The sequence below is a fragment of the Mustela erminea genome, chromosome 17 (assembly GCF_009829155.1).
Source record: "Mustela erminea isolate mMusErm1 chromosome 17, mMusErm1.Pri, whole genome shotgun sequence".
Lineage (NCBI taxonomy): Eukaryota > Metazoa > Chordata > Mammalia > Carnivora > Mustelidae > Mustela > Mustela erminea.
The window spans coordinates 28,743,081-28,769,639 of NC_045630.1; the positions used below are offsets into that span (position 1 = coordinate 28,743,081).

At 41.7% G+C, this 26,559-nt stretch overlaps 1 protein-coding gene across 5 annotated transcripts in view; it reads left to right on the forward strand.

Annotated features, from left to right (window-relative positions):
• SLC9C2 (solute carrier family 9 member C2 (putative)) overlaps positions 1 to 26,559 on the forward strand; it is a 104,522-nt gene that overhangs the window by 61,936 nt on the left and 16,027 nt on the right. For 4 of the 5 annotated variants that reach the window (XM_032318250.1, XM_032318252.1, XM_032318255.1 and 1 more), the window contains 7 exons: positions 887 to 1,085; positions 1,848 to 2,036; positions 5,120 to 5,269; positions 10,752 to 10,803; positions 12,896 to 13,044; positions 15,726 to 15,851; positions 22,141 to 22,239. In XM_032318250.1, the coding sequence (XP_032174141.1) occupies positions 887 to 1,085; positions 1,848 to 2,036; positions 5,120 to 5,269; positions 10,752 to 10,803; positions 12,896 to 13,044; positions 15,726 to 15,851; positions 22,141 to 22,239 (964 nt within the window). The remainder of the gene's footprint in view (positions 1 to 886; positions 1,086 to 1,847; positions 2,037 to 5,119; positions 5,270 to 10,751; positions 10,804 to 12,895; positions 13,045 to 15,725; positions 15,852 to 22,140; positions 22,240 to 26,559) is intronic. The other variant, XM_032318254.1, reaches the window with a different exon arrangement.

Consider the following 26,559-nt stretch of genomic DNA (forward strand, 5'->3'; position numbering starts at 1 on the left):
TAACTCGTGAAGTTTTACTTAACCTATTATGAGTTGTGAACTTATATGCTTTTTAGAGCAGGAAGACAAAGTTTTTCTATTAACAAAAGATATAAAAATGAGAAATACAAGAAAAATTCATGCTACTAAATTTTAAGTGGGCGCTGACATACCTTTCATAACAAATCCTGATAATTTCTTAACTTCTCCCCATGTATTAAGTTTAAAGAGAAATATAAGGAATTAATATAGGGTCTTGACACATATGTAGATAACCACTTTTTGTTAGGCTCTACTTAGGATGGATTGGAAAATTAAAAAAAAAAAATACAGGGGCACCTGGGTGGCTCAGTGGGTTAAGCCTCTGCCTTCGGCTCAGGTCATGATCTCAGGGTCCTGGGATCAAGCCCCGCATTGGGCTCTCTGCTCAGCGGAGAGCCTTCTTCCCCCTCTCACTCTGCCTGCCTCTTTGCCTACTTGTGATCTCTCTCTCTCCGTCAAATAAATAAATAAAATCTTTTTTTTTTTTTTAAATACATCATGGTAATTACTGAATAGAGTATTTTTTCCTGTTCTGACTTTTAAGTGATGCTGATGTTTTTCTCTGCATTTATTTGTTTCTTGCTTTTGTTGAATGAATCTTTGCCTTGTTTCTTCTGTGCAGTTAGCCTTGATTTTAAAAAATGCTCCCCATCCTGATTAATTAATAAGAGCTATATTTTTATCTTTCTCCTTGATGATTATTATATACAGAAAATATGCTTTAGGTTTCTGTTTATTTATTTTATATTTTTATATTCTTCTTCAAATTAATGTTAATGATTTATTAAAACAAATCTGAACTTCAGCTCTCAGTTGTTATATTTTTAAAGTGATCTAACATTTTATTGATCTCTTTTTTCCCCAGGAATAATAAATTGCTGCTTTTTGTACATCACATAGTATTTTCAGAAGAATTTGAATATGCGGGACATGTTATAACAGTAATGTACATTTATCCTATGATAATACATCTGTGGCCAATGGCAAGAGAGTTAAATGTGTCAACACTTTTATCAGTAAACTACTATTATATATTTTTATACATATTTCGATCAGCACTGAAGGTACTGTTTAAAATAAGATGTATCCAGTGAAAAGAACAATTCAGATATCTTTGAATCTATCTGTGTCATATTGAAATAATTTGATACTAGAAGCCATTTGATGTAATAGTTGATAGGATCCTGGAACTTTAGTATTCTTCTTTGAACTTTCTGAGTTTAATTATGAAATCAGTATAATAGTCATGGTCTTGGGTATCAGGTAAAATACGTATCATAAAAGTGGAGAGAATCCCAAAGACATGAAGAGAAATGGGAATCCACATGGAAAATACAAAGGGTTGTTTCTCTCAAATACTTTCTGTAATGATGCAAAAAGCAAGTAAGTGAATAAATCCAAACTGGTTTGCTAGGTCCTTGTCATAAGATGAGAACTGCTTTTTAGGATAAATGGTTTGAAGATGATTTGTCAACATTACTGTTTTCATATTTCATTATTAATAGTGTTGCAATGACTCTGTTTATTGCTATTTTTAATTGCTTGTTTCCAGCATTTCAACTTCATTTATAGGTTATAAATGAATTATTTTAATAAATAATGATAAATACAAGATTATAAATGAATTATTTTGAATCAAATTATGATTTTGATGTTGGAGATTAAAAAAAAAATTTTAATTCCAAATGAATAACTTAAAACTCAACTTTTGGAGTACAACTCATTTGTAGTTGAGGATTGAAGTGTTAATTTTGAAGACCCATCCCCTCCCCCATCATTGTATAGGTGCTATGAAATAACATATGTTCTGTTTGTCTTCTAAATAGATAATAATTTTGAAAAGGAAGTATTTTGATCAATATTGGAATACTTTGGACTTTCTTATCGTGCTTCTTGGAATCGTTGACCTCTTTTGTTTATACTTTGTCAAACTGAGACCAGACAACTTGGTTCTTATTCAGTTTACAGTAATACTGGGATATTTCAGAATAATTAGGTTTATTCCTTTCATCAAGGTAAAACATCATGCTTCCAAATGTTGTTGTTGTTGTTTTCCCCACACTGTTTGTTAAATGTGTTAAGAAATCTCATTATTTGGAAGGAAACAAGAGAAGGAGCTGTCTTTTCTGGAATGCTGTCTCTATAGGCGTCTGCCTGGTTTACCCTCTCAGCTTCTCAGAGAGAATGCCTTCCCTGATCACCCTGTGTGAAATGACAACCTGCTCCCTGGCACATACCAGCTTCCTGACCCCCCCTCCACCTCCTTAAGGTTTAGTTTTTCCTCATAGCACTTACTACCTTTGTACTGTTGTGGCACGTACACAGCGATCTTTGGTTTGGTCACTGAGGTAACCGACAGCTCTAGAATGGCGCCTAGCATACACAGTAAGTTCTTAATCAAATATTTGTCGAGTGAAAGAACGAAAATGTTGGTGCCAGTGGAAGCACGGTAACTCAGAAACAAACTCTCCAAATTTGCTCAGAAAGGCCTAACAGTGCAGAAGCATGAAAATATTTTCTCTACAGACCACTTCTATATTGCATACTGCCCATGGAACTTAATTCTGCTGTGGCCTTCAGTCTCTGTAACAGCTACTATTCCTTCTTTCCACAGTTTTGATTCTGAAGGTAGATTTTCAGTCAGCTTTTTTTTTTGGAAACAGTTCTCTCTACCCAAGATCACTGAGTGACGCCTGGGGCAGGGAGGCCGACCAAGAGTCTCGGGCGGGGGCTCCCCCACCGTCCCCCCCCCCAAGCCGCCACGTAGCCCAGTGGCATCGTGGAAAGAGGATTCTTCCATGCAAACCCGGAGTCGGAGGGGAACCGGGAGCACCGTTCTGCAACCCCTACCCCCGGGGTACTGACGGCCATAGCAGAGGGTGGGGGGTGGGTGAGGAGGGGGAGGCCCCGGGAACACTAGACACTGGGGAGGAGGAAGGGACTTCACCCGCAGCTGACCCCAGGCACCGGGGACCTGACTCGGCAGGGTGGGGATGAGTGGCACATGGGGCGAGGCTTTCTTCCAACGAAGTTGCCTTACATAAGCGTTTAAGTTGGGAGCTTAAGGTGGTTTCATATGCCACTCTATGTTTTGTGTGTGTGTGTGTGTGTGTGTGTGTGTGTTGTTTAATTCCTATTATTTCAAACAAGTTTATTGGTATCAGTTGACGTTATGAAGGATTAATTTTTTTAAAGATTTTATTTATTTACTTGACAGACAGATCACAAGTAGGCAGAGAGAGGAAGGGAAGCAGGCTCCCTGCTGAGCAGAGAGCCTGATGCGGGGCTGGATCCCAGGACCCTGGGAACATGACCTGAGCGGAAGGCAGAGGCTTTAATCCACTGAGCCACCCAGGCGCCCCAGGATTAATGTAAAAAACAAACAAACTGCTGACAACCCTGGTGACCAAAGAATCCTCTATTATCTTTCTCCATGAAATTTCATAGTCCTCCTAAAGGCAGACTTGTTTGAATGCTCAGACTTGCACTTGGAGACTTTATTGTCAGTTCCTTCCTTGATTCTGTATCAGTGTTACGAAGCTTTGGTGTTCGCAAGCGTTACTATACATAAAATGCTGTTTTGTTTCATACATTAAAATGTTGTTGTAAGGGGTAATTTTGATTATTAGTGATTTTTGCTTTTTTGAGCTTGGAGCCGAGGGTCTACATAAGGCATAACCCTTCCATAACACAAAGTACGCTAGGAATCAGGATGTGTAGTATGAGGCTGTCTTAAAATGGAAGGGAGAAGCTTCTTAGGTAATCAGTTTTTATATGGAGATTTATTGCAGATGAAGGTAAAATAATTATTGTAGAAGTAATACTTTGTGAAGTCTCTCTGAGGCAAGTAAAGACTGTGAACCAGTTGCTACTTCTGTCCAGCACACTTTGACAGATCTCTATGAAATATACATAAGGAATTAATATAATCAGGATCAACTTTTTCTATTGAGCACTTACTATGTTCCAGGACTGTGCAGAGCCCTTGACATACATTATTTAATGAAATTATTGCAATAGGCCTGTGAACCAGGTGTTCCCACTATGTAAAGTCAGGCGCTCTAATAGCCAGTCTCAGCACAGTGTGACTTTCGAGTGAAATCTGTATTGGAAGAGCTTGGAAGAATATTGGAGATTTTTACTTTAGATCCTTTTAGGAACAGCCCAGGGGGCCTCAGTGCATCACGGAATAACACTGTGTGAAAATCCCCTTTACTATCTCTCCCTCTGACCAAAGTGACACAACCATAATAGCAGCTAAAAATCTCTTCTTTCTCTGCTCTTGTAATTCCTTTGCTGTGATGATGTTTTGCTCTTCTCACCTTCCTTTTCTGTGACCTGTTTCCTCACCATCTGCCTTGCATTCTGACCTGATTCTGTCTCTGTGATTGACTATATCGGTTGTGAGGGGCTGCTCCGTTGGACTCTGAGTACTTAAATATTATTATTTAAGTACAGATGAGGAGACAGAGTCCTCAAGGTCACAAGTAATTTCCTCAAGGTCACAGAGCTGGTGAGTAGGAGAGCTAGTACTTGAACCTCAGAAAACTTATATTTAATATTCCCTTCTCTTCAGTCACTATACTCTCTTGCCTCAGCTTATGATTTGAGAAATTTAGAGCTAAGAAGTATCTTTAATATCCCATTTTCCTTATCTTGCAAGTCAAGAAACTGAGGGGCGAAGGGATGATTGATTTGGTCAGTGACTATCATGCAGGTTAGGGGACCAGCCCTCTAGTCTCCTGAAATAGGGGGGTGTGGAGAATGGGGGGTAAAGGCAGCGGTGGGGACTCCCCCTTAAATCTACAGAGCCAGTTAGTGAGTCACTGACCTTTCATTTCTTTAAAGAATGGCTCTCAAACTTGAGTGCGCATAGAATCACCTGGAGGACTTCTTAAGATGCTGATTTCTGAGACTCACCCCCAGAATTTCCAGTTCAGCAGGTCTGGGTGCGAGGAGAGGCAGCGGAGAATTTGCATTTCTAACAAGTCTGTGGGTAATGCCACTGCTCCCCAAGATGACACTTTGAGAACGCCTGCCTTGGAAGGTGCTTTCCCACATCAGACTTTCAGATTTGTTTTTCTCTTTGTTGTTGCAGATAATAATCCCACTACTGATCAATGTCGTAGATGTGCAGATTAAAAAGCGTCTCCGCTTGATGTATGGCATTACGAAAGGTTATGTCAAAAGTCAAGAGGATACCAAGCTTTTAATAAAACATATTTCCAGCCAAGAATCAATATACCAGGTGAGAGACAAGATTGGGAAAACAATCCCTTGAGTGAAGTCATGTATCTTTAAAGACTACTTCTGTGGGGTACCTGGGTGGCTGAGTGGGTTAAGCCGGTGCCTTGGGCTCAGGTCATAGCCTCAGAGTCCTCAGATCAAGTCCCCGCATTGGGCTCTCTGCTCAGTGGGGAGCCTGCTTCACCCCTCCCCCACCTCTCTCCCTACTTGTGATCTCCCCCACTCCCTGTGTCAAATAAATAAATAAACAAACAAACAAACAAACAAATAAATAAAATCTTAAAAAGAAAAAAGAGGACTACTTCCATATGTATTTGGCCCAACCCATCAACTGTGGTAAGTGAAGGGGATTCAGTTGTTCATTATGCTCTGAGAGGTGTTAACAGCGGTCAGTCTTTGCTCAATGTCAGGTATCTTTATCAAACTCCTTTATAATTGGCACAGAAGCAAATCTACCTTGTGTTTTTATTTTCTGAATGCAAACTAGAGATTCGTCTGCCTTTGTAACACTCTCTGAAGGGGAGGGCAAATTGGAAAAGGCTTCATGCAGGAATCAGAACTCACATGAATCTTCAAAGAAAGCGTAGGTCTGAAGTGGAGAGGAAGAGAGAGGGAAAGAGAACAAAGATTTGAAGGTGAAAACTTGCAATGCTGGTGCTGAAGAATGGCTGAATAGTAGTATTTGCTTGTTTGTTTGTTTGTTTATTTAATCATTCAAGATCCTCCTTATTTCCAGGCAGCATGAGGTAAGTACCAAGGGGGAGATCAGGACATGAGTATTCCAGGCACTCGAAGATGGAGTGACTCACCTCCTGACCCAGTTCCCTCCTGCCAGGCTGTCCAGACAGGGCCCTCTGCAAACGAGTAACGTTTCAAGATTCACATGTGACTTTCTGCTTGAGAATATTCAGTAGCTGTACACCTGCGCAGTTCAGCTGCTTAAGCTGAGTCAGATAAGTCAGATTCTTGATCTCAGCTCAGGTCTTGGTCTCAAGGTTGTGAATTCAAGCCTGCGTTGGGCCCCACATTGGATATGGAGCCTACCTAAAAAAAAAAGCGGGGGGGAGAACATTCAGTGGCTCTTCATGGCCCGAAGAGGTAAAGTCTTTGAATCCAAATACATATATATGTAGAGAGAACACAGAAAAGATGTTAAAAGAAGAATCATGCAGAATTTTACAACTCAGAAGTAATAAAATGCAAGAAGGAAAGTATCCCCCCCAGCCCTCCATGCTACCACTTCCCAGAAACAGCCCCAGTGTAACCAGTCTTTTTTTTTTTTCTTTTTTAAGATTTTATTTATTTATTTGTCAGAGACAGAGAGAGAAGAGTAAGCATAGCAGGCAGAGGGAGATGTAGGCTCCCCGCTGAGCAAGGAGGCCTGATTCAGGACTTGATCCCAGGACCCTGGGATCATGACCTGAGCTGAAGACAGGCATCCCTATGGTAACCATTCTTGTGTTAATTCCTCTACTGTTTGCCATAATAGTTTTAATAAGGTGCACGTATATTTTATTCTTGATTTATTATCTCTAAACAGCCTTTATTTGCTTTCTGCCATGAGGTATAAAGAGATTAGAATATTGCTGTTAGGGCTAAAAGCCATTCTTTTTCTCCCCATCTTAAATTTTCGGAGCTATTATTTTTACAGAGAAAAGGTTTATAACATTTATATTTTATTCTGTAAGTGTAATTATGTCTTCATTCTTTTCAACGACTCCATACATGGAAAACCAAAAAACGTTTACTTTGTTATGATTATATAAATATCATTCAGTGTAGAATCTATCATTTGATTCAACCCATCACAAAGAAAATAGATGAGTATCATTAAACATCTACTACTTGAGACTCTTCTAAATCAAACAGTCAAATGGATTAATTAAAAAAATGTTTTTTAAGCTACCTTCCTCTCTTCCTTCAGCTTTTATTCCTCATCTACCCTTTCTGGAGTCCCATGTGAGTCTCCTTTTTGCTTTCCTTTTTATCATGCTAGATTATGCCCATAACTAATTTTTTTCCATAGGTGATGTATGGGCTTACACATGCAAAAGTCTTCGTATTTTGTTCTCATAATTAATCTTTTCACTGTCCAAAACTATTTTCTTAAAATATTGCCATCTGTCTTCAGCATTGATGATACAAGTCTGATTTTATTTGTACTTTTATTTTTTTTTCAAAAGATTTTGTTTGTTAATTTGACAGAGGGCAGGAGAGAGAGCAAGAGAAAGCATAAGCGGGAGAATAGCAGAGGAAGAGGCAGACGCAGGCTCCCCGATGAGCAGGGAGCCCGATGCAGGACTGGATCTCAGGACCCCGGGATCATCACCTGAGGCGAAGGCAGATACTTAACTGACTGAGCCACCCAGGCACCCTTTTACTTGTGCTTTTGTAGGTGACTTTTTTCTCTCTATTTAGAGGCTTATAGGATTTTCTCCTCAGAGTTCTGAATTTTTACCAGAATGTGTCTAGGTGTGACTTAAAAGAAAAAATAAATTGGGGGGCGCCTGGGTAGCTCTATCAGTTAAGTGTCTGATTCTTGGTTTTGGCTCAGGTCATGATCTCAGAACTGTGAGATCGAACCCCACGTCGAGCTCAGTGCGAGGGTTCTCTTATTCTGCCCCTCCCCTCACTTGTGTGTGCATGCTTTCTCTCTCTCTTTCTCAAATAAATAAATAAATAAATCTTTAAAAAATTATCGGAGTACCTGACTGACTAGGTTGGTAGAACTTTTGTTCTTGGGGTCATAAGTTTGAGTCCCATGTTGGGTGGGAGATATAACTTTAAAAATAAAAAAATTTTAAATATAAAAACAATAAAAAAAGAATCCTCCCGTTCAGCACGTGTTGGAGCTTTCATGATCAGAAGATTGCCGTCTTTCTTCCATCACCTCTTTGATTATTCTCTCCCCTTGGTTTCTCTTCTCCTTTTGGCACCCTTTTAAACAAATTTTTGAAATTCTGGGTCTAGTCCTTGTTTCAATTTTCTCATGACTTCCAAGTCTTTCCTCTTTGCAGTGAGAATCCCCCAGCTTGATTTTCCAAGTTCCGAATTTTAGCTGAATTTTAGCAAGGCATCTAACAGCTTTCATTTTTTTTTAAAGTTTTTATTTATTTATTCGACAGAGATCACAAGCAGGCAGAGAGGCAGGCAGAGAGAGAGAAGGGGGAAGCAGCCTCCCTGCTGAGCAGAGAGCCCGATGCCGGGCTCGATCCCAGGACCCTGAGATCATGACCTGAGCCGAAGGCAGAAGCCCAACCCACTGAGCCACCCAGGCGCCCCTCATTTTTTTTTTTTTAAGATTTTATGTATTTATTTGACACAGAGAGAGCACAAGCTGGGGGAGCAGCAGAGGGAGAGGGAGAAGCAGGTTCCTCGCTGAGCAAGGAGCCCAATGTGGGATTCGATCCCAGGACCCTGGGATCATGACCTGAGCCGATAGCAGACGCCTAACCATCTGTGCCACGTAGACGCCCCATCTAACATCTTTCATGACATCTTTATAGATAGGCTAGAGAACTATTCTCTAGATTTATCAAAGTAGTATCAATTATTGGATCAAATGTGCAACAGAACTCTATCTTGCTGATTAACCTTGGATGTTAGAGAAGACAAAAGAAGTATAGAAAGTCTAGATGGATCTACGTAGAAAGAAGATAGAGGTATTCTAGAAGAAAAGATGTCAAAAACTGGAAGAGGAGGGAAGAAAATAGCAGTCGGTGGGGGAAGTAATGGGTTTTGAGGAGTTTGGGAGAAGGCATTGGGAGAAGGGGTGCTTAGCCTCAAAATCTAAGAGAGGAAACGAATTTCCCTTTGGCATTTATAAAGGAACTTCAGTAAGGATTGAATTTTGTTTTGAGATGTGTTTAGATATCAAACTTGTGTTTATTCTGAAAGTGACTTGGTTCAAAAACTGACCAGTGGCCTCTCATTTAGAGGAGACACATGTGTGCCTGGGCTTTCATGACTCTGTTCTCTGTGTGGGTCAGAGTTGATTCCTCTGCTCTCTGGTGCGGGTGGTTCTATAGCATTTTTACAGAGTTGTTATCAGTGCAGTTTGATTTGAAGGAATCTTTGCAGCCCCCTCTGCAGCTGTGCAAGCGGGGAGGGACCACGGTGCGTGGGTGCCGTGGGTGCCGTGGGCAGGCCATTAATTTGACACCTTCCCAATATTGATTCAGCGTTATCAAGTGAGAAGAAACAATTTTTTAAAATTGTATACCTCATTCTTATATTCAAATGAGGGATTTATTACATGTAATTTTTCTAGGCCAAAACAACAGCAAAAACTTAACTTTAGCTACTTAAATTTTAGATAACAAGCCTGTAGGGGTGCCTGGGTGGCTCAGTTGGTTAAGTATCAGTCTCTTAATCTGGGCTCAGGTCATGATCTCAGGGTCCTAAAACGAGCTCAGCATTGGGCTCTGTGCTCAACCGGGAGCCTCCTGGAGAGTCTCTCGCTCTGTCCCCTCGCTCCGCGTGTGTACAAACACTCCCTCTCTCAAATGGATAGGTAAATCTTTTTTTTTTTTTTAAGATTTATATTTATTTATAGGAGATAGAGTGAGATTGAGAGAGAAAAGTACAAGAGGGGCTGCAGAGGGAGAAGGAGAGAGAGAGAGAGAAGGAGCTGGGAGAGGGGCAAAGAGAAAGGGAGCCTGATGTGGGGCTCAATCCCAGGAACCCGGGAAGATGACAAACACTTAACTGGCTAAGCCACCCAGTGCCCCTAAATAAATCTTAAAAAAAAAAAAAAAAAAAAAACACACACAAACAAAAAACCACAAGCCAGTAAAGTAACACCGTGTTTGTTACTCTTCCCCGTGAACAGCACATTGCTGTGTGTTACTCGGGCGCAGGGTTTCAGTCTTCTGCCCCTGACAATCCTAGGGAACTGCTGGTTGTTTGCAGCCAGGGCTGTTGGTGTGGCCAAGGGCAAGCTCCAGAAAGACTGAAAGCTGGAGAATAAGCTCCACAAAGAGCAGAGCCTGGGACATGTGGGCATCTGACCAACACCTACCACATGACTGAGCACTGCTTAAAGCGCCGTGAGCCCTGGCATAGATCTGTTTCTTATGGCGGGAGTTTTCTGTCGGAAATATGAACTAATCAGTACCATCATTTCTCATTCTTCTGCTGGTTTTTATGCTCCGGATAGACCAGCTGCCCAAACAGCTGCTCAGTTGGCTCTCTCTTAACAGAGCTCTGTCTGTGAGAATTCTCCTTGGCACACAGTGGAATGCACACTCCTTGTCTCTGAGAAAGGCTGGGTCTGGTGGTTCTGTAAGCTGCCCGCCGCAGGCTATTCATTGTAATAGAAGTAGGAGCACGGAGAAAGCAATAGAATCCGCACAGAGAAAAGAATTGAGCCAAACCTCTCCCCCACATCATAAACTAAGTGGGATTGCTTCTTTTCTCAGATTTTAAAGGCAGACATGCACTTGCTGTAGTAACAAATTAACGTCTTTCTTAACTTCTTACAGAAATTATATGAAATTTTGGAAACCAACAAACGAGATGCTGTCAAAGAACTAGGTAGGTAGTTGGGAGTGTCTGATTTCCCGAAATCACAGCTTATTATCCATAATTTAACCGAGGGAAGACAAATTCAAACTTTCCTTTTATTACTCATTTATTCATTCAACAAGCATTTACTGAATGCATGCAGAAGGCCAAGTAAGCTGAAAATGCAGAGCCTGGTGGAGGGTATGAGAATACCAATGGACAACTGCAGAAAGTGAGAGGAAGTCTTGTACTTGCTGCGGGAACATAAAGGAAAGAATGAGGAGCGTACAAAGTATATTAAAGTGGCAAGATCAGATTCCTTAAGGCTGCAAGAGTAAGACACATGAGAATTACATTTGACAAAGGGTGTTTTTGTTTTGTTCTACTTTGCTTGCAAGGATGCTCAGGAATGTGGGGCTACAAGGGAGGTCGTTTCTTGAGCATCTACAGTCACTTCACTTGAGTTGAAGATGCAGCAGGAGCCCCAGGAGTCTACACAAAGCTTCTTGGGTCTGTTTTCCTTGCAAGGGGCTGTAGGCCAGGCTCTCAGTGTATGCAAAAGTACTTGGGAGAGAGCCTGGCAGAAACGGAAGTTAGTATAAAAGAAATCAAGTAAAACCACTTTATGTTCATAACCGTATTATAAGATGCCATATGGATTTATGATGATCAGACTTTCCAAATCAAAATGGGAAGAATGTGGCCTCATGAATGAAATTGTGGATTTGGAGACAATGTGCCAGAAATATTGGTGCTGTCTCAGAAAATCCAGGACCCATTGTTGCCTTTACACGTAGGTAGATTTTTATTTCTGTGCTTTTAAAGATTAGGGGTCTAGAAGCTGCTGTCTCATATTATGCTTTTAGATTAGTAGGGACTGTTAGAAAGTCCTCTTGATTCAGTCCCTTAAAAAGGAGTGCCTGTTCCCAAATAGTTACTGCAAGTCATTGTTAAATGTTAATTATGTCAGGAACTGTGTTAACAGGTCTATATGCATTATCTCATTTAATCTTTATGATTACTCTATGCGGCATATACTATGATCATTTTCATCTTATATCGCCCTCGCCCCGCAAGGACGACAAGAAGCCCTGGTTCGGATGCATCTTCTCTCTCTTTATTTCCGCAAGTCTACACACTTATATACGCTTACATGACCAATCAGCGAGCAGGGTACAGGAGGGAGCAAATCAGGCTGTGCACCTAAACGAACAACTTCGCTAGCAACCAATGCTGTTTACCTCCTCTTTGGGCGTTCCGCTTAGTCTCACGAGGCCATCCTAACCTGGCAACTAGCCAGGCGCCATCTTTTAATGGCGGAGGCCGCCCTGGCCAGGGGCCTGCCTCTGACAATCTTATAGATAATGAAGCTATAAGATTTAAGCTTTAGAAAGGTTAACTTGCCTGAAGTCATATGGGCCATAAGAGGTGGCTGGATATCCAGGCAAGGTGTACTGGACATTGAAACCTAAGTTCCTTTAAAAAAAAAATTTAATTTTAAGTAGTTTCCACACCCAACATGGGGCTCAAACTCATGACCCCAAGGTCAAGAGCCAAGTGCTCCAACAACCTATGTTCCCAATCATGCTATCTTTAATTTTACCAGCCAGTTAAAAAAAAAAAAGTTTGACGTCAGGAATTTTGCTCCATGTTAGGAGTACAAAGATGAAAGAGATGCAGTTTTGGTCATGAGTCACAGCCCAGTTCGTGACTTCTGTGTTCATTAAAGAGGACAAGTTACGCAATCTGATCTCAGAATGTTCCACCAGCTGAAGTCCAGAGGCTCTTTCATTAAGTCATTTGATATTTAGGATGAGACAAATAAATAAAAATCAAAATGCCACAATGTAATAAGTTCCGTAATGGAGATATGTAGGACGTGCCATGGGACTAAGGCAGAGAAGGTGAGTTTCTCCTAGTTGGAGGGGGAAGCCAGTTTTCAATGTTTTCATCCATCAAATGGAGTTGAAGATCGCTCTAGACCCCCAGCCTCACAAGCTCTGTATGGAATAGGCATGACAGGTATCGTGTAAATACTTTGGAAACTATAAACCACTACACAGGTATTAGTTATCATTGCGGTCATGGCACTGTTTGCTTACGAACAGTTTTTTTGCTTCAGGACTCATCGAGCATGAGGGTCGCGATGTTGTCATCGCTTTGAAGACCAGGCAGGCAATCCGGAGTGTGATTGCTAAAGCTCTGAAAAACCTCACCTTCCTGTGGTCAAGAGGCATTATTGATAAACATGAGGGCATCGAGATGAATAAGGTAAGAAAGCGATTTTCCATTTGGCTTGATTCCATGGGCCCAACACCCAAGCCCACATTGCATCTTGGGCAGAGTGTAATGAGTGAGGGGGTTAAATCAGCTGTTAACTCTGTCCTTTGCCTAAAGCCTTTGTTAATACCAGCGGCAGTGAGTGCCAACGCTACCTGGTACATACCTACAATTTCAAAACTGTTTGGCTGCAAGTAACAGAAACCAGCCTGAGTTAGGCTTAGCCAAGAAATGGGGTTGGAGGATTTATTATAAAGACACATGCTGGGGGGCGCCTGGGTGGCTCAGTGGGCTAAGCCTCTGCCTTCAGCTCGGGTCATGATCTCAGGGTCCTGGGATCAAGCCCCACATCGGACTCTCCACTCAGCAGGGAGCCTGCTTCCCCCTCTCTCTCTGCCTGCCTCTCTGCCTACTGTGATCTCTCTCTCTCTCTCTCTCTGTCGAATAAATAAATATTTTTTTAAAGATTTATTTATTTGACAGACAGAGATCACAAGTAGGCAGAGAGGCAGGCAGAGAGATGGGGGAAGCAGGCTCCCGGCCCAGCAGAGAGCCCGATGTGGGGTTCGATCCCAGGACCCTGGGATCATGACCTGAACCGGAGGTAGAGGCTTAACCCACTGAGCCACCCAGGTGCTCCAATAAATAAATATTTTTTTTATAAAAGACACATGGTGTCTTACAGAATCCACAGTTGCCAGACCACGTGGCCAGGCTGAGGAAAGGACTTGGCTACAGAACTGGAAAGCTTTCCAGATTCTCCCATTTCCTATCAGGGTTGCCCTCTGTGCCAATATCTTGTGGCTCCCTCCAAAAACTCAACAACACTTTTCTGCTTCTCTGTCCACTGGTAAATATGCAGTGCCCAGTCTTAGCAGCTGTGATGAGGGAGGTGGGAATCACATAATGCTAACACGATCGGAAGAAGATCAGCTTGTGTGTATCGGTGGCAGTTCTGTGAGGAGAGGAGCAGGGAAGACACCACCTTTGGTTACTGATAGGTAGACTTTTGAAAAATGATATATGTGTTTGCAAAAAAAATAGGGACATAAGACAGAGGAAAATATTGTTAATATTTAATGCTATCATTCTATCACATCTACCATCTAGACCATGTATTTGTGCAAATATGATTATTCTTTCTATCCTTTGTAAGAATCTGTTTCCTAGCATAAGGCAGAAACATGGATGTTCTGGTCCCACATTCTGTCAGTGTTGCCCACTGATTAGCTACTCTGGAGTGTCACATGCTTTTCTTTACCCCTGGCAGCTCCCAGCCAAGGGTCACATGCACTGTGCTTCTAGTCATTCCCAAGATACAGTCCCCTCTCCAGTGGCCCCAAAGGGAAATGGGTGTGGGGCAGGCCAGCTTTCCCCTTTAAGGTTCTATCTCTTTAGGCTAATATCATGGTAAAGGACTAAATGGGTAATACGATTTCTCCTTAGTGTCTGACAGACCAAAGAAAAGGGCTACATTACAGTAGTCTTCAGGTTATGCATCTACACACACTATGTTTTCTTTCTTTCTTTTTTTTTTTTTTTAAGATTTTATTTATTTGAGAGAGAGAGAGAGAGACAGAGTGAGAGAGCATGAGAGGGGAGGTCAGAAGGAGAAGCAGACTCCCCATGGAGCTGGGAGCCTGATGTGGGACTCAGTCCCAGGACTCCGGGGTCATGACCTGAGCAGAAGGTAGTCGATTAAGCCACTGAGCCACCCAGGCGCCCCCACACTACGTTTTCTATTCTATTTTTTTTCACTTATCACTTTGAAGGCTAGATCAGATTTCAGTTGAATACCATTAATTAAAATAAATAAATAATAGCCTTATGAGGAGAGAGATTTTTTTCCTATAGTTTTGTTTAGAAAGGTAATGGGTAAATTAGTCATCCCATAGTTAATTATTGAATGCATACTGATTGCCTGTCAGCCAAAGAGCTATAATTATCTTCCAAGGCATAAAGAGTTAGCTAGCTAATTCAATTTAATTGAGTAAATACATACAGGATACCTACCATGTGCCACAGACTCTTGAGGAGATTAGGACACTTAACACAACATTGCCCACAAAGTCCATGGGCTTTTCCTTGTTCTTTCATTCAGTCCTTTATTCATACAATCAACAAATGTTGGGTGAGGGTGAGGCAGATAAGTAAAAATAATAATAGTATAATGTTATCAGTTGCATAGGGAGATCTGTAGGGGATGCCATGGGAATAAGGCAGACAAGTGATTATCTCATACTGAGAAGTCAGAGAAGGTTTCTGAGAGCCCACAAAGCTGGAACTATAGCCTTCAAAATTAGAAGAATTTAGAAAAGCAAATCATACACATGAAAAAGTTTTGAGAAAATGTGGATTTAAATTGTACAGTGATCAACTGTGAAGTTTAGATGATTTGAAATTAAGACACAGTATCAGACAGTGTTAACTGGATTATAAAGGTAATAAACTCAAATTGAGTTAATATACCAATTCAGAAATTCAATGAGTTAAGGGAAGAGTAAGGACCAATAAAGGTTAGAGGGTAATTTCAGTAGTGTGAGAGAAACTGTGAGTCAACATCAAAATGAATGTACAGAACAGTAGTTTTGTTAGAGTTCCTTAATTTTTAACCTACTGTCCCTTTTCCGTTGCAGAATCTGATCACCATTATTTTGATTGTTTGTTTTCAGGTACTCCTTGCAAAAATAAAAGCACTGAATAACTTTCCAATGGCAATCGCACCGCCTACTCCTGACAAATATCTTCATAATATTGTTTGGCTGGAAAATAAGGATGTTCTCATTGAGTTCTTCAAGGTAAAGATTCTGTCTTCTATTCTGCTCAGGTTTGATGATAATTACTTTCCACACTCTAATGCAAGACCAACAAGAAGCATATTTAAAGCAAGAATCCGGCGACGACCAGTGAAGGGTAAGCCAAAATGGAGGCCCAGCAAAACCCAGAAGAGGAGATTTCACTTTGAGCCTACAAGGCAAAGATGGTTTTTCACAATTGCTTATCTTCTTAGGAGAAGAAGTCTGTGTGACCTGATTATTACCAATCCATCTTATTTTATGTTGTAGAGTTCGTACTTCTAGATACACCCTCTGGAAAGGACTTTTTTTTAAGAGTAAGGGTCTCGAGTTTTAATTACTATACAGGCCAGGCAGATGATCTAAAAGTAAAATAAGCTGTGTATAGTATAATAGGGAACAATGAGATCTGGGGTATAATCCAGAGTTCGTGGTCTGTCTAAAGTCAGCTGAGTGTTTTTATTGGAATTTGGATTGCTTCAAGAAATATTTATTGAAAGTCCTCTTTGTGCCAGAGACCGTTATAGGTTTGGGGATAATGCCAGTGAACAAAGTAAATGAAATCCTTGCTTCGCACTTTATATTATTTGGATAGAGATGGACAATAAACACACCAACACACAATATATGGTCTAGTAGATGATTGTCAATGCTATGGAGAAAAAGGGAGAAAAACGAATATAATTGGGAAGCTATTTTATATGGGGTGATCAGTGAAGCCTGCTCTAGTAGGGGACGGTTGAAGAGAGATCTGTAAGCAGTAGCATTCCAACGGTAGATAGTCTGGGAGAAGAGCATTTCTGGCAAGTGCAATGGCTGGCTCAGTTTGTTCAAGGAACATCCCCAAAGTCCCTGTGGCAGAACTAGTGATGGCAGGAGCCGATGAAGTTGAAGTGGGTGTGGAGCCTGAGTTCGCACAACTCTGTAGGCCAGAACTTTGGCTTTTACTCTGAATTAAATGGGAACTTATGTAAAGGTTTCAAACAGAGAAGTGATATGATCTAACTCATATTGAAAAATGACCACCTTGGGGCGCCTGGGTGGCTCAGTGGGTTAAAGCCTCTGCCTTTGGCTCAGGTCATGATCCCAGGGCCCTGCATCAGGATCTCTGCTCGACAGGGAGCCTGCTTCCTCCTCTCTCTCTGCCTGCCTCTTTGCCTACTTGTGATCTCTGTCAAATAAATAAATAAACTCTTAAAAAAACAAACAAATAAACCTGCTCTTAGAAAAAAAAAAAAAGAAAGAAAGAAAGAAAAAGAAAAATGTCCACCTTGGTGCTGTGTGGAGGATAGGCTCTAAGGTGACTCGGGCCAACCAGGAAGATGATGATTGTAATGGAGGCAAGAAGTGATGGGGACTTGGATTAGAACAAGTGGTCAGTGGTCAAACTCTTGAGGTGTTTTGAAGGTAGAGCTGTTAGGTGCTGATGGAGTGTTAGAGACCGAGAATAACTTCTGGGATTTGAGTCTGAAAATAGGATGGAGTTTCTGTTGACTTAGATGGAGAAGAGAAGATTTATATGGAGGGCACAAGCATTCGATTCTGAATGAGTTAAATTTAAGAAAGCCGTTAGACATCCAAATAGAGATGTCGAGTAGGCAGTAGGATATGTGACTGGAATTCAGGTGGGAGGCCAAATGGGAGATAGAGATTTTGGGGTTGTCAGCATAGAAACCTGATGAGATAATTTAAGGAATTACTATGGATATCCAAGGACTGAGTCCTGGGCTATCCAACATTTAGAGGGGAGATGAGGAAGAACTAGTGAAAAGAATAGAAAAAGAGATCAGACTTATGGTTACCAGAGGCAGAGAATGGGGGGAGGGGGAATTGAAGGAAGATGGTCAAGGGTACAATCTTCCAAGTTAAAAGATAAAGGTGTGCTAGGAATGTGCTATACAACATGATGAGTATATATTTAACATTGCTGTGTGGTGTACTTAAAACTTGCTAAGAGATTAAGTCCTATAAGTTCCCATCACAAGGAAAAGAATTATTTTTGGTAACTAGAAGAGGTATGGATGTTAATTAAATTTATGGTAATTGTTTCATAATATAGGTATTTTTTTTAAAGATTTTTATTTATTGGCAGAGGGAGAGATCACAAGTGGGCTAAGAGGCAGGCAGAGAGAGGGGGAAGCAGGCTCCCTGTCAAGCGGAGAGCCCAATGCAGGGCTCAATCCCACGACCCTGAGATCATGACCTGAGCCAAAGGCAGAGGCTTAACCCATTGAGCCACCCAGGCACCCATAATATATTTATGTTGAGTCATTATGCTATAAACTTTAAACTTGAACAGTGCTGTATGTCAATTACATCTCAATAAAACTTGGAAAAAAAGAATTGAGGAGTAATCCGTTAGGTGGGAGGAAAACTAAAAGAGAGTGCCTTCCAGAAGCCAAATGAAGAAAATATTTCTTAAAGGAGACTATAAGAAACTATGTCAAATGAGGCTGAGACCAAATAAGATGATGATCGAAAATTGACTCTTAGATTTAATAATGTACAGCTCAGATTTTTAAAAAGCCCATAGATCTGAATTTTTATGTGAAATTTCCAAATTTTAAAAAATTGGCACGAATTCAAAAATTTTCAAGTGTCATGCAGGGCAAACAAAATACATCCTTGAATTAGATATGACCCATAGGCCAGTGCGTGACTTTGGTTTTAAATGGCTCTTGTATGAATTACAAGGTTTATGATTTTTCATCAACCTGTTAAAACCTCTGTTAGATTTTTAGAATTAGGAGAACTCTGTGACAAGGAATGGTGTTTGCTTTACCACAAATTTCGTTGTACCATACTTTGTGATCTAGGCATATATAAGGATCTAGGATATATAAGGCATCTGTTTGTCCATAATGAGGACATTTTCCTTGTTTTCCAGAAAGACAGCAGTCTTAATGAAGTTCTGCTGAGTTGATTCCTTTCTTGCTTTACTAACATTTTCTTCATGCCAGAAATTTTTAAATTTTTCTTTTGAAATTGATTTTAAATTTACTTGAATTAAGACTCCTTTGGTTTTGGGGCACATGGGAGGCTCAGTTGGTTAAGTGTCTGCCTTTAGCTCAGGTCATGATCCTGGGGTCCTGGGATCAAGGCCAGAACTGGGCTTCCTGCCCAGCAGGGAGTCTGCTTCTTCCTCTCTCTCTCTCCCTCCCCGCTCATACTCCTTCTTGCTCTCTCTCAAATAAATAAATAAAATCTTTAAAAAAAAAAATACTCCTTTGGTTGCAAGTAACAGAAGCTTACTTGAACTAGTTTACGCAAAGGGAAAGTTGACTGAAAAGACAGTGGGATGGTGTGTAGAAGATGCTAAGAAAGGGTTAGCTAACTAACAGTGGGTGTGCTGGGATTCAGGCCAGCTCGGGAGTATCATTGGTGGGCATCTGTGGACCTTTCTTCTAGCACTTGGATATCATGCTCATTTCTCAATTCCCAGACTCTTTGTCTCTCAGTTCAAATTCTTGAGACAGAAATCTAACAGGCTTGGATCTGATGTCCTGCTTTGGCGAGAGCAAGTGTGGCTGCAAGAAGGGGAGGAAACCTGATGGGATGGCCAGGGGCCGTAGGGGATAGTTAAGAGAACAGAGCTCAAATAAATGGGAGTGGTTGGTGGGAGTTGGGCTTGGACTGGGAGGAAGGTATCTCAAAAATGTTTCTTATAATTTGCATTCTGTTTAGTTTTGTTAAAATCCAATTTAAGATAAAGTTAGAGGGGTGCCTGGGTGGCTCAGTGGGTTAAAGCCTCTGCCTTCGGCTCAGGTCATGATCCCAGGGTTCTGAGATCGAGCCCCACATCAGGCTCTTTGTTCAGTGGGGAGCCTGCTTCCTCCTCTCTCTCTCTGCCTGCCTCTCCGCCTACTTGTGATTTCTGTCAAATAAATAAATAAATAAATTCTTAAAAAAAAAAAGATAAAATTAGAATTTGGTTCTTTATAGGTAGTAATTTTCACAAGTGTAATTAATTAACTGACCATCCAGCAGTGAATGAGGAGGAATGGGAAACCCATGAGAAGAAGATAACTCTATAAATTAGTGATTCACACACACCTGAGGTGAACCTGTCACTGGGACACAACCTCCTTCTGTCCCTAACTTGCCATACCTCTGCAAGGCTGTTGGACTTTCGTTACCCTCTTACAGGCTTCTCTCAGTCTGAGTGCCCTCTTTCCTTCATATTTTGGTTTTTGATAGACATTTCAATTGATTTGACCAGGATAAAAATTGTGATGAGTTAGGAATAAGCAGGCATTATTCTCAGTAGGGACCGCCCAGGGATTATGTGACTAACAGGGAACTCCACACAGCAGACAAAAGAAACACCCCTTATTTTAGACTATAATTTCAATCTAAATACTCCTCCCTCCTTTCATCCTCCAATTGGTGTGGTTAATTAAAAACACAAAGGTCTATAACAATAAGCCAGACGTCAATGGTAGAAAACCGAGGTCTGAATAATACATAAGCTGGATATTTGGCTTTAGGGGATTTAAAAAAAAAAACACCGTGAAGTCATCAGTGCCTGTTTCAATGCTGTCAAATAATTCAGAATAACACGAAGTAAAAAGTGAAAACTTGTCACTTAGCCCACACTTAGAGATAATCTCTATGAGTGATTTTGAAATATGTTTCCTACCTATCTTTGTAAATTGCAAATCTATCCCTCTGATTCTCCAGTTACAAACCCTTCAGTGGCTCCTCCTTGGTTTTGGGGAAAAGCCCAAACTCTTTAAAGTGCCTGTGAGGACCTTCAAGGTCTGACTCTGGGGTTACCTCTCCGGTCCTTTCCCTACTGCAGCTGCGTGACAACTTTCACGAGCCCTGGCACTTTTGCCTTAGTGGGCCTCTTGCCCCATCAAAAAGTACAAAAAATTATACTTTATGACTGTGTTAGTATAAAGATGAATATATTAGTGTTAAAACATTTTCCTCTTTCAGAAATTGTTTTATTCCCTTCTGATTTTAAAAGAAACCAGAATGTTGTTGTGAGTCTCTAAAGTATTGTGAATGCTATGCACTATGCCTTTTGAGGCCTAATGCATAACTCAGTCTTGGTCCGCCACCCCCCCCACCGCCCCCACCTCCCGTCTGAGACATACTGGGTCTTCTGCGGCTACCCCAAGGGCAGATGTTCTAATGGCCTCTGGGTCTTCGCATGTACTACATCCTCTGCCCTGAATGATATTCAGCTCATTGTATCCTGGCCATCTGTTGCCCTCAGACTTGACTCTTTAAAGTCTTCCCTGGACACCAAGACAGGGTCCCTTGGCCTTTCTGGACTTCTCCAGAGCATCCTATCTTTGTCTCCTTTGTCAGAAGTGATGAAGTCCCAGAACCTAAGTCAGGTTCGGTGGGGTGAGGAGGTTCGGAGCCGACGACTAAAGAAAGAATTCTTAAGACGTCATTGGTGCAAAATGGTGGTTTATTAAAGCACGGGGACAGGGCCCGTGGGCAGGCAGAGATGCGGCCGCCCCGGGTTGTGAAGGTGGGCATGTTATATACCCCACGGTTGGGTAGGTGAGGACAAAGGGGTGTTCAGAAGGGCTATTGGGGCAAAGAATACTATCAGGATATTGAAGGCTTAGTTGTTATCGAGTAAAGACAATTGGAAGTCTGGTGGAATGTTCCATTCCTGCTATCAAGCATCCTTGTTAATAAGATTTAGGTTTAGAAGAAATTTAACTTTATTTACTTTTCCTTCTACTTCTACCTCCTTCGGTTTTTATGGAGGGGAGGGTAACATTAGGCTTGAGGAACTGAGTTCTGTGTCTTTGGAGATTGGGCTATTGATAAGGTAACTTCTTTGTTGTAAATCTCAAGGATATTTGCAAACCAAGGGAGACTCCTACCTTGCAGGACTGTGATCTCTGCAAGTTAACTATTTATCGTTTTATGGCGGTCAGGGGTCCTGAGGAATGCCACACATATGGAGGGGAGCGGATGAAGCGGGGGGATGCAAGGCGCCAGCTTTTGCTTTGTCTTCAGCCAGCCTCTTGCTCCCTCATCAGGAAGTATCACACTTTATTAGAAACATCTACTCAACTGAACATTTATTGGGTATTTCCACCAGTCACTGTGCCCAGTGCTGATAACAAAGTCGACAGTTTGCTTGCTTGTCCCTTTCTTTCAAAAAAACTGATGAAGCATGTCCCCACGTTATAATTCATTAATAAACCAGAGAATAGAGACAGTGCGTTTTTTTTTTTTTTCTACTTGGAAACCATTTTAACTTTAAAATCTAATTTCCATTTAGAACCTTTGTGTTGACTCCTTTTTATTTTTCTTACAGGAAAGAGCCAAACTTGCTTATTTTGACTACGGAGATGTCATTTGTAGAGAAGGTGAAATGCCGCAAGGAATCTACTTAGTTATTTCCGGAATGGCAATTGTGAGGGACTATTTCTTCTTTGCTGAAAATGTATTTTTGAAATATATGATTTTAATACAAGGAGACATTTAGGAACCGGGAAAGTTTTCAATTCTTTTTAAAAGATATATTTATTTATTTTGAGAGAGAGAGAGAGAGAGAAAACACAAGTGTGAAGGGGGGGGGTGTGGTTTGTGCAGAGGGAGAAAAAGTCAGACAGAGTCTGTGCTGAAAAAGGAAGCCCAAATGCCGCTTCAGGACCCTGAGATCATGACCTGAGCTGAAATCAGGAGTCAGATGTTTAACTGACTGAGCCACTGAGGGGCCTTTAAAGTTTTAATTTTTTTTTTTTTAATTTATTTGACTGAAAGAGTGATCTCAAGTAAGCAGAGAGGCGGGCAGAGAGAGAGAGGGGGAAGCAGGCTTCCCGCTGAGCAGAGAGCCCGACGAAGGGCTCAATCCCAGGACCCCGAGATCATGACCCAAGTTGAAGGCAGAGGCTTTAACCCTCTTAGCCACCCAGGCGCCCCGAAAGTTTTAAATTTTTTAACATAATTTCTGAATGAAGCCATTTCTGTTCAGAGTGAAGACTATAGCTGAAGGGTAAGACCCAACATCTGAAAGGTGCTTCCCATTTAGCAAAATGCTTTTAGAGTCATTACTTATTTCTTGCAGCAGTCCTGGGAGGAAGTGGTTTTTTCCATGATGTTCAGATAAGAAATGCAATACTTGGAGTGGCTGATTATCTAAAGGAAATGAGAGTCAAGAATGAGGGGAGGGCCTGGTGGCTCAGTGGGTTAAGTTGCTGCCTTCGGCTCAGGTCATGATCTCAGGGTCCTGGGATCGAGTCCCGTATTAGGCTCTCTGCTCAGCAGGAAGCCTGCTTCCCTCTCTCTCTCTCTCTGCCTACTTGTGATCCCTGTCAAATAAATAAATAAAATCTTAAAAAAAAAAAAAAAGAATGAGGGGATAGACTGCAATGTCAGATCCTTACCCAGGTCAAATAGAATGAGGACTAAAATTACAACCTTTACTTAAACAAAAGGAGGCTTTTCGTGACCAGAGAGAGAAAGATGTTAGTAGAGTGAGGGGAACAAGAATCCTTTCGAGTCTGAATGCCAGTACCTGAATACATGGTGAGCCCCAGCTTATGGCCCAAATAATTCCTAGGCCTTGAATGATACTTATCAGTGACAAACCATTATTATAGTCCACATAACGTATTTGGCTTTCTATTTTTTGAAAGGGGTATTTCAGGCCTTAAAAATAGCCAACTGATTATGGAAATAAACTATTTTGATAAATATTTATTTTAATATAAAACTTATTTTGATAAATATAATACACATGTATTGCATTTTTAAATTTTTAAATGTTCATTCATTCACTCAACAAATGTTTACTTCATTACTACCCTGCCTCAGGCACTGTTCATTCTAGACAAGGGGAATTGACCAAAGGGACAAAAATCCCCGCCTTCTTAGAGTTCACTTTCTAGCAGAGGCATGGAAGGCAATGGGACAATGAGCAAAATAAATAAGTTAAGTGTACAGTATGTTAGTGTTAGGGTCCATGATCAAAGGAGTGAGACTGATACAAAGCAAAGGTCAAGCAAAGCTTTATTTCGCGCCAAGTATCGAGACTCAAACTGACCGTCGAGGCCACCTCTTACAGAGAGAGGGAGCCACTCCCAACCTCACAGACTAACTTTTATAGAGCAAAGGCCATGTGGTTGGGTCTGGCCACACACAGGGAGCCAATGAGATTGCAACATGCAGAGAAAGCTGCACAGTCATGCTAGGTCACACATGGGTGGTCAGTTGAACTACAATTCACCCCATAGTAAGCTATTTGAACTAGTCTATCACCTTGGTCAGAACTGGTGCCCAAAAGGCACCCAAAAGGCAGGGCCCACACTCCTTGGTAGCTAGGGAGACCGTATGCTCGCTCTAGTGATTGGATGTGTCCACCTGGCCCGACTCAGCCCCGCATCCAGACTCTGTTATCTCCACCTGACCTGACCCACCCTTGTATTAGGGCTTTGTTATCAGGGACTGGTCAACCATATTTTACTGGTTTCCCGGACTTGCTTTTAAGTAAGTTGTGGGGGAAGGGGGGGAGGGTCAGTTTTAAGTTTTACTGCATAAACAACAAAATCACTGTTTAACCAAGATGAGATCGCTCTGGCTGAGTAGGCCCTTACATTAGAAGTGATTTGACAACTAAAGATTACAACTAAAGTTGTAATTTTGTAAAGGGTGGTCAAACGGCAATATATTACGACATTTAATCCTTATAATAGCCTTATTTTTCACATGGGAAAACTGGTGCACAGACAAATTAATTCACTTGTCTCCCAAGGGCACAGAGTAAAAGGTCAAGACGGGCTTTGAACCCATGGAGTTGGTCTCAGTATCCATGTACTTAGACATTATTTTATGCTGCTTCCAGTAGAATCCTTGTGCTATGCTCCCTTTAGAATCAAAAATACACTGCTACTCGTATTTTTTAGATATGTCAACTCGAACTTTTAGAAGCTGCAACATACATTTCCCTTTGGGGAATCTTCCTGCAATGACTGACCTAGTTAATTCTTCTTAAGGAGTAAGTCAAACAGTATTCGGCTGAAGATGTCATGTTGGTGTTCAACTGATGCCGTGCAACGCAGCATACATCTAGTGGCTTAGAGTGGCTAGTTTCTCAGAGTTCTTAGTTCAGCAGTCCTGGTTTCTCTCCTTGAGTCTCACAAGGCCAATAACAGAGGGTTGGCAGGGTAGCATTCCCTTCTGGAAGCTCCGAGGGCAGAACCCATTGCCAGATTCTTTGAGGTTGTTGATAGAATCTAATTCCGTATGGCTATAGGACTGATGTCCCTGCTTCTTTGTAGGCCGTCAGCTTGGACCTATCTCCAGCTCCCAGGGTCCTAGGATCGAGTCCCATATTGGGCTCTCTGCTCAGCAGGGAGCCTGCTTCTCTCTCTCTCTCTGCCTACTTGTGATCCCTCTCTGTCAAATAAATAAATAAAATCTTAAAAAAAAAAAAAAAAGAATGAGGGGATAGACTGCAATGTCAGATCCTTACCCAGGTCAAATAGAATGAGGACTAAAATTACAACCTTTACTTAAATAAAAGGAGGCTTTTGGTGACTGTTAGGTCTCCCCAAAAGTGGGTACCCCAATAATGGGTCCATGATTAAAGGAGCGAGACTGATATGATGAGGGCGCAGGAGGCTGGCTGAGGACAAAGCAAAAGCTGGCGCCTTGCACCCCCTCTTCACCCTTTCCCCTCCATAAGTGTAGCATCCCTCAGGCAGCCCTGACTGCCATGAACAATAAGCAAATAATTAACTTGCAGAGCTCACAAACCTGCTAGATAGGAGTCTCCCTTGGCTTACAAATGTCCTAAATCTCACTAACAAAGACGATTGATAGCAGGATTGTGACACCCCACCAAAAAGTCTCCCAACTATCTTAATGTTAATGGCTGGTCTAAAGACAACATTGATCCAGCAGCAAGGGCAAGGCCTCCGGCAGGCCTGGAACATCCTGGCACCTTGTAGGCCCTCTTTAGCATTTGAAAACTCCACTGAAACCCCCCCTTCCCCTCACCTTCCCCCAACAGCAGGGTATATAACATGCCTACCCTCACAACCCGGGGCAGTCGCAGCTCTTCCTGCCCACGGGTCCTGTCCCTGTGCTTTAATAAACCACCATTTTGCACCAACGACGTCTTAAGAATTCTTTCTTTAGTCGTCGGCTCCGAACCTCCTCACCCCACCGAACCTGACTTAGGTTCTGGGACTTCATCAGATACAAAGCGAAGGTCAAGCAAAGCTTTATTTCACGCCAAGTATCAAGAATCAGACCGACCGTCCGCTGCTCCATCCCTGCAGGCGGCGCCATCCCAGAGCCGGAAGTACTGCCAATCCCTCTCTTGATGCCCCCTCTCTCTGATCGACTCTACTTCCTTTTCTGCCTTTGAGGGCTCTTGTGACTGATTCCTTTGGCCCACCAAGATTATCCTGAGCGGTCTCTCCAAAGTCTGTTGATTAATGACCTTCATTGCATCTGCAAAGTCCCTTCCCCCAGGACACCTAGATTAATGTTTGAATAACAAAGAGATAGGAATCTTGGAAGGACTTCTTTAACTTCTGCTGGTAGATATTATCTTCTTTTCTTCGTTTGTAAAAAGCAGAGACATTGTTCATTACTCACAGTCTTTGAACTGCATTCAAAATCAAATTAGAAAAATGTCAAAGCCCTTGGGAAGCGTGAATGCCTCTAAATATCTCAAGGGTAATCACTGGCAGGGGGCAGTTTCACAGCAACTTCTTCAGTGACC